Source organism: Manihot esculenta, chromosome 3 (genome assembly GCF_001659605.2).
Source record: "Manihot esculenta cultivar AM560-2 chromosome 3, M.esculenta_v8, whole genome shotgun sequence".
NCBI classification, from domain to species: Eukaryota; Viridiplantae; Streptophyta; class Magnoliopsida; order Malpighiales; family Euphorbiaceae; genus Manihot; species Manihot esculenta.
In genome coordinates, this window is record NC_035163.2 from 427,701 (window position 1) to 440,618 (window position 12,918).

The 12,918-nt window shown below is 33.6% G+C and overlaps 2 protein-coding genes and 1 non-coding gene across 3 annotated transcripts; 2 read left to right on the forward strand and 1 right to left on the reverse strand.

The window, feature by feature from the left end:
• Positions 1-1,089: 1,089 nt before the first annotated feature.
• LOC110610511 (probable sarcosine oxidase) lies at positions 1,090-2,700 on the reverse strand. Its single transcript, XM_021750457.2, has one exon. It carries the CDS (start codon positions 2,601-2,603, stop codon positions 1,344-1,346), a length of 1,260 nt encoding a protein of 419 aa, XP_021606149.1. The 5' UTR covers positions 2,604-2,700; the 3' UTR covers positions 1,090-1,343.
• Positions 2,701-3,505: 805 nt separating this feature from the next.
• TRNAN-GUU lies at positions 3,506-3,579 on the forward strand. The gene has a single exon. It is a non-coding gene; the product is annotated as a tRNA-Asn (tRNA).
• A 3,273-nt stretch (positions 3,580-6,852) lies between these two features.
• On the forward strand, positions 6,853-10,048 carry LOC110611931 (serine/arginine-rich splicing factor RSZ22A). The gene is made up of 6 exons (XM_043955339.1): positions 6,853-6,972; positions 7,460-7,562; positions 7,776-7,864; positions 8,045-8,294; positions 8,426-8,539; positions 9,729-10,048. The coding sequence occupies exons 2-6, from the start codon at positions 7,474-7,476 to the stop codon at positions 9,763-9,765; spliced, it is 579 nt and encodes a 192-aa protein (XP_043811274.1). The 5' UTR covers positions 6,853-6,972; positions 7,460-7,473; the 3' UTR covers positions 9,766-10,048.
• Positions 10,049-12,918: the final 2,870 nt, after the last annotated feature.

Consider the following 12,918-nt stretch of genomic DNA (forward strand, 5'->3'; position numbering starts at 1 on the left):
TTACACTTGGCACTTCACCCCATTTCAGAAGCTAAATTTTTCAGTAGAACAAGTTCTGAAATGCCTAGTGGAAGCCAATGTAATTGGGAAGGGATGTTCAGGAATAATGTATCCTGCAGAACTAGAAAATGGAGAAGTCATAGCAGTTAAGAAGCTGTGGCCAACAATAATGGCTGCAGAGAAAGACTCTCAAAATGACAGGTTAGACATTAGGGGAGTTCGGGATTCCTTCTCCACTGAAGTAAAAACCCTAGGTTCTATCCGACACAAGAACATTGTCAGATTCTTGGGTTGCTGTTGGAATCGAAACACAAGATTGCTTATGTACAATTATATGCCAAATGGAAGCCAGTCTCCTCCATAAAAGAAGTGGAGGTTGCTTGGAATGGGAAGTGAGGTACCGAATCATCCTGGAAGCAGCACAAGGCCTTGCTTATTTACACCATGCTTATCGGGAAGAAGAAGATCGAGAAGAAGAAGAAGAAGAAGAAGAAGAAGAAGAAGAAGAAGAAGAAGAGAGAATGGGTATTTTAGTCTTTTTAACTAAAATTAACGGTAATTTAACTGAAAATCTAACGGGAGGACTAATGTCATAGTTTTTAAAAATCACAGTGACTAAATTAAAGATTTTTTAAAACAGAGGGACAAAAGGTTACATTTCACTAAATCAGAGGGACTAAATTACAGTTTACCATATTTTATAATAATATTTATAAATTTTTTATATATTTTTATTTAGAAATTAAAATTTAAATATTTTTTAGAAATATTAAATTTTTTAAATGAAAATTGTTAATAAAAAATATTTTTATATAAATTATTAATTAAATAAAAATTATTAATAAAAAATATTTTTTAAATAAATTATTAATTAAAATATATAAAACTAAAAGAATTTAAATTTTATTTGAATAATAATAATTAAATTTAAAATGAATTAGAATAATTTAAATTAATTTTTAATCAAATTTATGAAGATTTCAAATATTATTAATATAAATTGAGTTAAATTTAGATAGTTTAATTTTTGGTATACTCTACCATTTACATATCCTATCTCCAATTGCTTGGTTATATTCAATAAGAGAGAAAAAAAAAAAACAAAGATTTTAAATCATATCGTGGCTACTCATAGTTGCCCGTTACGCAACGCTTCGTGTAAAGGATGAAAGTTTGGCTGAAGAAAGAATCACTGGGTGGACGAGTCGGTGGTTTTTGTCTTAAAACCTAAAATTTTGTTTGGGATAGGGAATGTGGTTCAGAGGAACCAAACAAAGGCAATAAAAGTCCTAGTTCGCTACATTAACCGGAGAGTGGGTCTGAAAAATATACATATAGCTAGTCTACTTGTTATTGGAAGAAAAGCCAACTCGGTCTTCTGAAGGGTCCTTGATGTTCCCTTTAGGATTCCTTTCAAATCTTTGTATTCTGAAGTGCTTAAGATTCACTCCTTCAGCCTTCCCATAGAGAGCCATGTCCGCTAAAGTCTTTCCCACCAGTGGGGCCATTTTGAATCCATGTCCTGAAAACCCACCCCCAACAACCACATCCTTCCCGAACTCTCCACCCACAAAATCTATAACATAATCTTCATCTGGGGTCATGGAGTACATGCACGATTGGCTAACAACTGGCTCACCGTGATCAACAAGCCCTGAAAATCTCCCCTCAATCCACTCCTTCAAAGAACTCAACAACATTGCAGGTCCCCATGGTCTTTTATCAGGATCACAAGGGTAGCCATCGTGCAAGGCAATCTTGATTAAACCGGGAAACTCCAACGACGGCGTGCCGTATATTAGTTGTGGTCCGTAGCTAGCAAAAGTTGGAAAATCACCTCCTATAGCAAACTCAGATTCATGGCCTTCCTTGATTCTCCAATAACACACTGTAGTTTCCAAGGGTTGTATTGGCAATTCAAAGCCGCTGACGGTTTTAACAAGCTTTCTCGCCCAAGCCCCTGCTGTGATTATGCACTTTTTAGCCCAAAATTTTTCCCCATTAGAAGCGGAAATCCATACCCCTCCTTTTTCTGCATCCTTAACTATGCCCTTCACTTCTATGTTGTCTCTTAAAATTGCACCCTTTCGACATGCTAGTGCTTGGAACATTGACACTGCCTTGGTGGCTTTTATTACCCCACCAAGCTGAGTATATATCCCAATCCAGTTCTCCGGTATGTCAATCTTGCCGGAAAATTTCTCCGCCACTTCTTGATGGTCAAGGATCTCATAAGGAACCGAGTTTTTCTGGCAGCTAGAGAAAATAGAAAGGAGATCTTCGTTATCTGATGGCCCCATATCTAATTGTTGGGCTTTGAAATAAACCTTGAAGCCAATCTCTGACTGGGCTTCCTCCCAAAGGGTGGAGGATTCCATCGCCATGGCACAGTAGTAGTCTTGTGGGTAGGTTGCTCGGATAGTGCGGGACTCACCATGTGATGATCCACGGTGGTGCAAGAAGTCAAATTGCTCTAGTAGAAGAGTTTTTTCACCCCTTTTTGCTAGTTGATAAGCAGTAGCGCTACCCATGATACCTGCACCAACAACCACCACATCAAATCGATCGCCGGAATGTTCCATCTCGCTCGGAGAAGCTGCCATTCAGATGATGATACTAAGCTAAGAGTGAGAGATCATGAGCTGAGTTTGACCTTTTTAAGATTCGGTGCCTTGTAAAGTGCCACTTGTTAGATTTGATATTTCATGTCTGCCACTTGCCTTGTCAACATCGTCATTTGCGAAGGAAAAAACAAGTTTTGTTGGTACACGTCCAAATTAATCAATTGATTAGTGTTTTTTTTATATTATTTTTTATGTTTATTGTGAATAAGAAATCAATGGACCTTTTCACTTTTGGACCTTTACTTTCGAATTTCGAATTTAACTAGGTTGGGTGTCAACTAAACAGAAAGAAAAATTTTAAATTATTTAATTAAATTATTTCAATCAAATCGGATTGGATTCCGAATTTAATTTGTGGATGGTGGGAATTATTGAATATTCCTATTGTTGTTATTATTATAATTTACCATCATTCATGAAGTAAGCTTCCATTAACAAAAATATTTAAATTATCAAGGATTAACTTATATAATGAGATGCGTCAGCCATGACGCTAATTATGTGCAACTACAGTTGCCATGATTTGATTCAAACTTAGAAATCAAAATTACCAATTTCAACCCGTGCGAAATCCAGACCCTTAGTCAATCATTAGAATTGCATTTAAAATGGTGTGGATTTGGTTGAAATTAGTTTGATTTTCTTCTTTTTAAAATTATCGATTTCTTGAGTTTGGCTAATTTTAATATGATTTAATCCAATTTAAATCGTTCTGATATTATAGATTTGTGTGCTTTTTCATGCATTGAAAATTATTCCTATGCTCTTTCTCCATTGTCAAAAATGAGATTGATGGGTGGCTGATGATCTGATGAGCAGAACTGTTGTTCAGAAGGCGTGAACACCAATAATAATATTAGTTGAACCAAGTAAAACAAGAAGCTGGAATAGCTCAGTTGGTTAGAGCGTGTGGCTGTTAACCACAAGGTCGGAGGTTCAATCCCTCCTTCTAGCGTTTCTCTTTTTTTGTTCTTCATTTTCAGTCTCATAAATCATTAAGCAGGAAACAAGAATGCATATTCTACTTCATTTTAAAAAAAAAGGGAAAAGTTAGGAGTTCCAATCTATAATTTTGTATTTTTTAGGTCTCAATTTATAAATAATTGTTTTACTCCTCATATGGGTTTTCTCCAGCAACACAAGCAGCATTAAAACACATGAGTAGGCCTTAATTACTCTCACTATATATATCCTCCATGATTGATCTTTCTATATACCCTGTAATCTTCATGTGCCATGCATACTCAAAATTAATACCCTAGCTTGTTTGTACAAAGCTTCCCCAGCAACCAACAAATCCTCCCATATATGGGGAACTTTTGTCTGAACTGCTATTATCCTCACCCATTCTCCAGTGTAGTCCTTTCCTGCCACCCAAGCTTTCTTGAGCTTCTGATCATTCAACAAATATCTTTGCTGGAAGTTTAGATAGCCTTTTACATTTGAGCCATTTTACCATGGATAGGCATTTCATAGCAAGGACAATAAATTTTGGAATAATCTTTTCTGGGCATTGGTTAGGGCCATACCTACACATTATTACCTATTGTAGTAATTATAGGAAGGCCATAAAATCTATGATAAGCCAAGACAAGCATTTCTGCTTCAGCTTGAGCAAGGATTTGTAAGCATGAGTCGAGAAGCTTCAGGATTGCCAATGTCAGTCTCCATATCTGTACTAACATGAATGAACCTCAGCTGATCATTCGCTTAGTGACCTTGCAAGCTTCAACAACTACATGAGTAGCATAGATGTATTGTTGCTGGTGGTGAATTCAAGTGAGTACATGAATGAACGTAGCTGATCATTCGCTTAGTGACCTTGCAAGCTTCAACAAGTACATGAGTAGCATAGATGTATTGTTGTTGGTGGTGAATTCAAGTGAGTTTCCAAAAGAATTATCTACATGGGTTTCAGCAGCAAAGTGCATAAAATAGCGTCTATATCTTTAGCTATCAAGAGGTGATTCACAAGATCTACACTTGCAATATCACCCCTTTGCAAATTTCAAATTTGGAGATGATCTGGATTTAAGATTTTAGAGGTTAGAGCAGTAGTCTAGCTTGTCCAATGAAACAATCTTGTATATAAGAACAGACCTTTTTTACCAATTCAAAAACAAAATTTTAAAACTCTTAAATCACATAAACGAAAATAAATCAAAAGATCAATTTTTTTTTTATATGAAGAAATTGATCGTTAGGTATCAAAGTTATTTTTTTATTAAATTAACATTTTATTTTTCTTTATTTTATTCTCATTTGTGAAAATCCCCTTTAATTACCTCTCAAGCAAAAAAACGCTTTTTCTTTTTCATGGATAAGGGGAAAACTTCTTAAAAATAATGGATTTTTTTTAACAAATTTTGGAGTGTACCTTAAATTAAAAAAAAATTGAATGAATCGAATTAATTTAAAAATTTAGATCGATTTTTTATTTATTTCGATTCGATTTTTAATTTAAAAATTTTAATTATTTTAATTTGGTTCGATTTTGATCAGAAAAAAATAAAAAAACTGAACTGAATCGACTAGTGATAATAATAATATATTATTTTCAATAATATAGAGAGATTAGATCATATTAGGTTTAAATATTTTAATTAAAATTTAAAATATTAAAAATAAAATGTAAAAAATAAAAAATTTATTAAAAATTCAAATCGAATTGAATCAAATCGAATCAAACCGGTTCAATTTGATTTCTAACTAAAATTGATTTGATTTTATAAATACTAAAATTTCAATTTTCAATTTATACGATTAAATTCGATTTTAAATCGAATCAACTGAATGCTGGCCTATTACCTTTCATTTTTATTTATGACTTTTAAAAAGTTTAGATTATTTGTTATTTTAACTATAAGGCAATTAAAAAGTGTTATTAATTTATTTTTCAATTTTAATTACATAATGTTACTTTTATAATTTCTTAAAATATATTTTTCATTTATTTTTCTTTCTCTAGGTAAATTAATATTGAGATAATTATTGAAATTAGAGTAATTAAACGAAATAAAAAGCAATTTAATCAAATTAAACACTATTTTCATTTCATAATTTTTATCCAATTTTTTATTTTCATCTATTCACTTATTCATTTTATATTATAGTTAACTTATAAATTAACTATTATAATCTTATTTATTTTTTTATTTTAATATAATTTTATAAAAAATATATTTTTTAATTAAAACTCAAATCATCTATTTAATATTTAATATAATTTCACATATACCTGCATCAAATATACTTCAATTATACTCTATTATTAATATTTTACAATTCATATTATTAATAATGATTTTTTTTAAATAAATTAATTGAGTTCCCAGCGTAATAAAAAATTAATCAGGAAAAAAACCCCTTCTATAAAATTTCAAAAAGCCGCTGAAAGTAAAAAATATAAATATAAGGGAAAATTACTTTGTAGTCCCTGAGGTTTAACGTAATTAACACTTCTGTCCCTCTATTTTGGCGACCCAACACTTAAGTCCCTCACTTTCTTTTCTGTCCAACTTCGTAGTCCTTCCGTCCAAAATAGCCGTTTGGGACACGTGAATTGACAAAATTAACCTTCTTCTTCTTCTTCTTCCTCCTTTTTCTGCAATTTCTTCTTCTTCTTCTTCTTCTTTCTTCTTCTTCTTCTTCCTTCTTCTTCCTTCTTCTTCTTCTTCTTTCTTCTTCCTTCTTCTTCTTCTTCTTTCTTCTTCTTCTTCTTCTTCTTCTTCTTCTTCTTCTTCTTCTTCTTCTTTCTTCTTCTTCTTCTTCTTCTTCTTTCTTCTTCTTCTTCTTCTTCTTCTTCTTCTTCTTCTTCTTCCTACTCTTTCTGCAGCAGCTTCTTCTTCTTCTTCTTTCTTCTTCTTCTTCTTCTTCTTCTTCTTCTTCTTCTTCTTCTTCTTCTTCTTCTTCTTCTTCTTCTTCTTCTTCTTCTTCTTCTGCAACTGGAGAGAGAAAGCATGAAAGAGAAAAAAAAAAAAAAGGAATTTCACATTAAGAGAAGGGTATTTCTGGAAAAAATTATCACCTCTCACTTTTGACTCTTTGACCAAACGATTTAAATGGACGGAAGGACTACGAATTTGGACGGAAGAGAAAGTGAGGGACTTAAGTGTTGAGTCGCCAAAATAGAGGGACAGAAGTGTTAATTACGTTAAACCTCAGGGACTAAAAAGTAAATTTCCCTAAATATAAATATAAATATAATTTTTTTTGTCTGAGCTATAAATATAAATTCATAAGCCCTAAAATCGCAAATTCGTTGAGCAAGAGTTGGGAAAAAAAAAGGCCAAAAAGTAGAAGCAGCGGGATAGCTGCTAGGGTTTCTCTCTTCTGCAATCTTCCTCCCGTACAGATCTCCCTTTCTAGTTTCTATCCTCTTTTCATGTCTTTGTTTGTATTGTATACATTTCAGATTTGTTGATGCGATTTTCTTATATAGGTTAACTGCATTATGGAACCATGTAAAGTAACTTCCTAGAATAAGATTTGCATATTTCCTCGATCTTTTTTAGTGGAAACAGGGAGAGCGTTCTATTCTATGTGATTTATTCCCTTTAAGATGTTTTCTTCGATTTTATTGATGGTTGTTTTATTGATTTCTTTTGGCTTGTTAAAGTGATGTGATTAGTTGCAGAAGCAGCTGTGTTATATTTTCATGATAATTTTTTTTGAATGTTTGGTCAATTTTATGTGATGGGCTGTAGAAAGTTTATCTACAAAATCAGTTTATATGCAACTATCTAATATTTGGAGAAATGCATTTATGGGTCAATGAAATCAAAGCTTATTTACTAATCCTTTCTCCATCGCTCTCTCTGAAATTTATTTGGCAGCTATCTTTGACAACATGTCTCGTGTGTATGTGGGTAATTTGGACCCTCGAGTTACTGAGCGTGATCTTGAAGATGAATTTCGCAGATTTGGAGTCATAAGAAGGTGTCTTTTTTCTTAAAGCCTCTTTTTTCTGTACTAGTTATATGTGATTGTGTTTTAGAGGGGGAACTAAATTTAGTTCTTGCAAATTCCTCAGATAATATTGCTCTCAAGCTAAACTAAACTTGTTTTGTAAAAGCTCCAGGATACATGGTCGATTAACTTTTGTTTTTCCTTTGGTAGTTGCTAATTATCTGATCACTGATTTATTTGTAGTGTATGGGTTGCACGGAGGCCACCAGGCTATGCATTTATTGACTTTGATGATAAAAGGGATGCGGAGGACGCAATTCATGAATTAGATGGTATTTCTCTAACCGTCTACCATTGGATGGTATTTATAAAAATCTGTGGTTGATTGTGATGGTACTCTTCTTTTTGGTTGAAGTTTTTATTTATGTACCACAAACTATGTCTTATAGATGCATTTGTGATTTATGTTGCTTGAATATCTATTTTAATAATGGTCAATTGTTTTGGGACAGGTAAAAATGGTTGGAGAGTTGAGCTTTCTCACAACTCTAGAGGTGGTGGTGGTGGTGGTGGCCGTGGAGGAGGTCGTGGCCGTTCTGGCGGTTCTGACTTGAAGTGTTATGAGTGTGGTGAACCCGGTCATTTTGCTCGTGAATGTCGTTTGCGTGTTGGTGGTGGTGGTGGTGGTGGTGGCGGCGGCGGCGGTGGAAGACGACGTAGTCGTAGCCCTAGGTATCGTAGGAGCCCAAGCTATGGTCGAAGGTATAAGTATTGCTTGTTTTACTTTTTCTGTTTGTTTCGTTTTGTTCTGTTTTCTTTAAAGTTTCTATTAAAGTTTTAGTAGCTTTGCTATCAAATTGAATGTTTCTTTGATACTCCCCACATGGAAGCAGGAGCTACAGCCCTCGTGGACGATCCCCCAAACGCCGCAGCCTTTCACCTCGTGGCCGCAGCTATAGCAAGTCTCCACCGTACCGTGGTCGTGAGGAGCTTCCCTATGCCAATGGGTGAGGTCTACTTGCATTATTTGCAATTATTTCAAGTCATTGGATGGTCATAGATAATTTTCTGGAATGCAGTATCCTTGCATCAGATTACATGTATGCAATATGCCACTTAGCTAGAAATAGAGTACAGGTTTAGTTGGCCCATCAATTCAGAGCGTCACATGTGAATCATATCAATTTGGTTCAACATTTATGAATTATGGGTCACTAATATAATCCCAAATCTAAAACACCAAATCAAGTAAGAAGTCTTTTATTTCTTTTATTTTTTATGATGTATACATTTTGAAAATTGATATTAGGAAAAAGAAAGTCAACAATCTGTCTAACAGAGGTGAATGGTGACAAAGGATCTATGTAGCTGAACCCATCTAGTTTGGAATTAAGGCTTAGTTGTTATTGTTGTAAAGTCAACAATCTATTATTTTCTTGAATATATTGTTAATCTTTTATCAACTAAATATAAAATCACAATAACATTTTAAATCTGATGGGTTTTAACTGGATTCAACAATTTTTGATGGAGAGTTTATGAAATAGTATAATTTTAAATGATTCAACTTATAGATTCACTATGCCTTTATTAAATAGTAAAGTTACAAAATTTTAAAATTCTTTGAGTGTGGCTTATCCTTATAGAAGATGAGTCTAGGTAACTCTTATACCAAACATTTGCATTAAGGTTTGTGTACTCATTATTTAAAGTATGTGCAACCTTTAATCAGTACAAAATGTTTGATTCAAGGGTCATCTAGTTCATTCTCATGTGAAGTTGAGTTTGTATTATATGTTCCCATATTCCTTTAAAAAAATGTTGTATCTTTGATAGTAAACAGCTCCACCTCACTAGTTACAGACTTAAGAATCTGCTCCTCCTCTTTTCTAGCTGTCTGCGTTGACTTTTTTTCTTCTCGGCTTCTTCTATTTCTGCCTGGCCTGAATTGCTGCCCTCTTCTTTGCATTTTGTCTTCTTTTTAACATCCTTTGAATGGGGATGGATGAACCAGATCATGGAACCTGGGGAGTCCAGTGGACCCAAGTCCAGTGGACCCAAGTCCAGTGAATGGTAACTATGGATCGATAGTTTGGTGGAAGGATGATTATGATGAATTTTGAAGACACAAATTTAATTTGATTCTATTGAATATTGATGTGTAGTAATCAGAATTGTTGCTTGTGTTTGATGCAGAAACGGTACAAGGGATCATCGCCGAAGCAGGAGCTGAGGATTGCAACCTCCTCACAAGTAGCTATGCTGGATGCTAAAATTAAGTGTGTTTATTATGTTTGGACTTCATTACATCTATGTTTTAAATGGGCAACTCCCTCAGCCTCTTGATTTGGATAAGTTTCTTATACTTATACTATGTTTATTACTTTTCTTAAGGCATGCAAGATAGTTTTAGGCATTTTGCTGGAAGAACTTTCAATAGGTATTTTTTATAAGTTTATTGAGACAGATTGTCCTAAGACTGGTGCTAAATATTTATGCTTTTCTTTTTGTGTTGAGGTGTCTTCTGGTTCTGCTTCGTTGGTTTTGTGCTACTTCACTTGAGGTTTCATTCTTGGCTGCTCTGCGTTGGGATCTTCAATTTTGAATGTTTGGGGTCCTAGCTAACTGCATGTCTCTGCATCTGTTTGATTGAACTCTCCAGCTGTGATACACCTCTCCCAATCGGTTGTGGGATTTCTTTTATTTAAGTTTAAAGGATAGGGAGCTGCTTCAAATGCTTCTGGCAGGTACTTATATCTGTTGCACAGAAGTTGGAGTTTTAGGAATTTTATTATAGTGGATTCACTGCTCTTGGGAAAGAAAAGGAAGGGAAAAAAGATTCCGATGGTTCATCTTTGGGAAATATACATCAGTTTGTTTTCTTTATATAGTATAAAAAAACTAGCTCTTTTTGCCTAGAAGTATAAAGATTTTAACCATTTTTCATATAGCGGGTTAATACATTTGGTATATTAGGATTGTGTTTGGTTCCACCATTTGTTGTTGGGGATGGTGAGGAAAAATTCTTAATTTGATGGCATAGTTTCAGAGTGCATGTGAATTCAGTCACTTGCAAACTGACGCCCTGGTTCTGATTGAAATTGAATTTTCTTGCTACTTAAATATGAAGGATTTTACGCACTTTTTATTTTAATTCACTCTTTGGGTTCAATTTTTTTAAAATCTGTTGTTTATGCTTCGCTTGTTGATTTCAAGTTATACTTTCTGCTTTTCAAAAATTGCTTCACTCATCATGCGGGTGTTGTTTGTGGGCTATTACTATGTTGTGGTCTCTAGTGTTATTGGAGTTGGTGAATATATTTTTGAGCTGCTGAAAGAGCTTTCATTGTCAACATTTATGCTTTACAATACAAAACTTTAGCTGAAGACCGTGCTTGGTAACCGTGAGTGTTTGATAATTGGTTCCAAAGAGTTGATACTGATTTCTCCCTCTGGTAATTATGACTTGTCTGAAAATGGCTTAGATCTGTTATTCAGCTGGGGGATTTGACCAGCAGAATTCTACAGCCTTTGTCCATCAATGAATTGTCTGCTGTGGTCCACTGAGGAAGATTTTATACCTTCATCATGGACCGGGGTCCGTTGGCAGTGAGTGAGGTCATTGTACCGTTGTGATTCAAACTATAAAGGTAAATATGTGCAACTTGTCTGATAATAAGTCTGCAAAAGATCTGCATCGAGGACTTTAGGATGAGGTCTCTTGATAAGGTATGCGTACTTTATTTGGCGAGCTCTCCTAATGCAGCTGCTTGGCTTGTGTTTTCCAAGTTCCTAGATGTTGTACGTCATTGTCCGCTAGTTTTATTTGAATGGTCTCCGGCAGAAATTTTCAATTGGATCAACTGTGCTGATTTGTTAGTAATATTTTTTTGGCTGTTAATCCGGTTCCTGATGAATTCATTTGATTTTCGAAAGCAAATGACATACGTCAACGAATAGCAAATCAGATCTTAAAACAACATGCATGCATGTATTGTTCCAGTTGGGGTCCACAGGGGGCTTCCCAAATCAATAATCTTGTGGTTGGTTGGAAGGGATGGTGAAGAAAAGAACTGTTGTTTTCATGTCAGCTAAATGGTCCATAGCCATAACTGATTTGGGCTTTGCATACTACTTAGTAGTAGCCAATGCACAGGCATGAGCTCATTGGTATATTATATGGTTCCTTATTCATTTGTAGTTGAAACACAGAGCGGGAGTCTCTCTTTCGTTTATGGTATTGGAAAACTAACTGATTAATTTGTTTATTTTTAAAAACACGAAAAATAATCCATGTAGATATGAAAATTCAATGTAAAGGCATCTCTTGTTAAGCTTTAACACCGTTGTCGTTAGTATATACAGTAAAATTTGAGAAAAGCTAATGATAACAATGTAGAGCAGTAACAGTGTTAATTTAATGAGAGAGATTTTTGTTGGAGGTTTTAGAATCACAAACTATTTAGTTTGAAAATACACTGATTAACTAATCAATTTTGCTTTTGTTAAAGAGAGTAATAATTTTAATTAAAAAATTAAAACATATTACTAAATTTATATATAAATATTTTAAAATTCTTAAAATGTAAAAATGATTTCTTTATTTGTAAAACCATCATTTCTGTTTAATTTTTTATTTAATCAGATAAATGTTTTTTTATTAATTAAATTTTCAAAGTGTCGGTAAACGTTTTCGGTAAAACAATGAAGCCTTAATCTGGGGTCCGGCGGGGACAGAAATTTGGCCCGCAGGAGCGGGCAACTCGCACACATGCGGCGCACGTTTCGCTCACCGCTAAACCTGTTGAGGTAGGGCCCACCTTCCATTGGCACTCTTTTTTCCCACTGATTGGTCACACGTGTTATTTATGTGAGTCCCGAGTTATCACTTTTATCCTTCCACGTATAATATCATTTGAGCAAAATGGAATTAATATTATAAAATTCTTTTCTCGTTATGGAGTGTAATTAATTAAGCAAGCTACAATCTTTTTTTTTTTAAATAAAATAATTCGTTGAACGACATCGAATTGAAAAACTAGAACCGATTCAAAACTGAGAACGACCATAAATTTGATTTCTTATTAATTTAGGACCAAGAGTCAATGGTTCAAACCAACAACCAATCCTCGACTAAATCTACATGGAAAGCAAGTTACAATATATAACTTTTTAAATAAATTAATATTCTTAAGATAAAATTTATTTTAATCTATTGAAAATAAAAATACTACTAAAATTTTGTTTCTGTTGTTTTTTTAATTAATTTTAATTAAACTGGAAATTAATTTTTTAAATTATGAGATATTATTAAAAAAAAGTAAATAGAAAATAATTTTCATATATATGCTTATTAAATTAATGAATGACATAATTTTGATAATTA

Excerpts from the sequence above, each read along its gene's own strand:
- LOC110610511 (XM_021750457.2), bottom strand. The coding sequence starts at position 2,603 with ATGGCAGCTTCTCCGAGCGAGATGGAACATTCCGGCGATCGATTTGAT.
- LOC110611931 (XM_043955339.1), top strand. The coding sequence starts at position 7,474 with ATGTCTCGTGTGTATGTGGGTAATTTGGACCCTCGAGTTACTGAGCGT. Across the intron at positions 7,865-8,044 it reads CGCAATTCATGAATTAGATG|GTAAAAATGGTTGGAGAGTT; the intron begins GTATTTCTCTAA and ends GTTTTGGGACAG. Across the intron at positions 8,295-8,425 it reads AGCCCAAGCTATGGTCGAAG|GAGCTACAGCCCTCGTGGAC; the intron begins GTATAAGTATTG and ends ACATGGAAGCAG.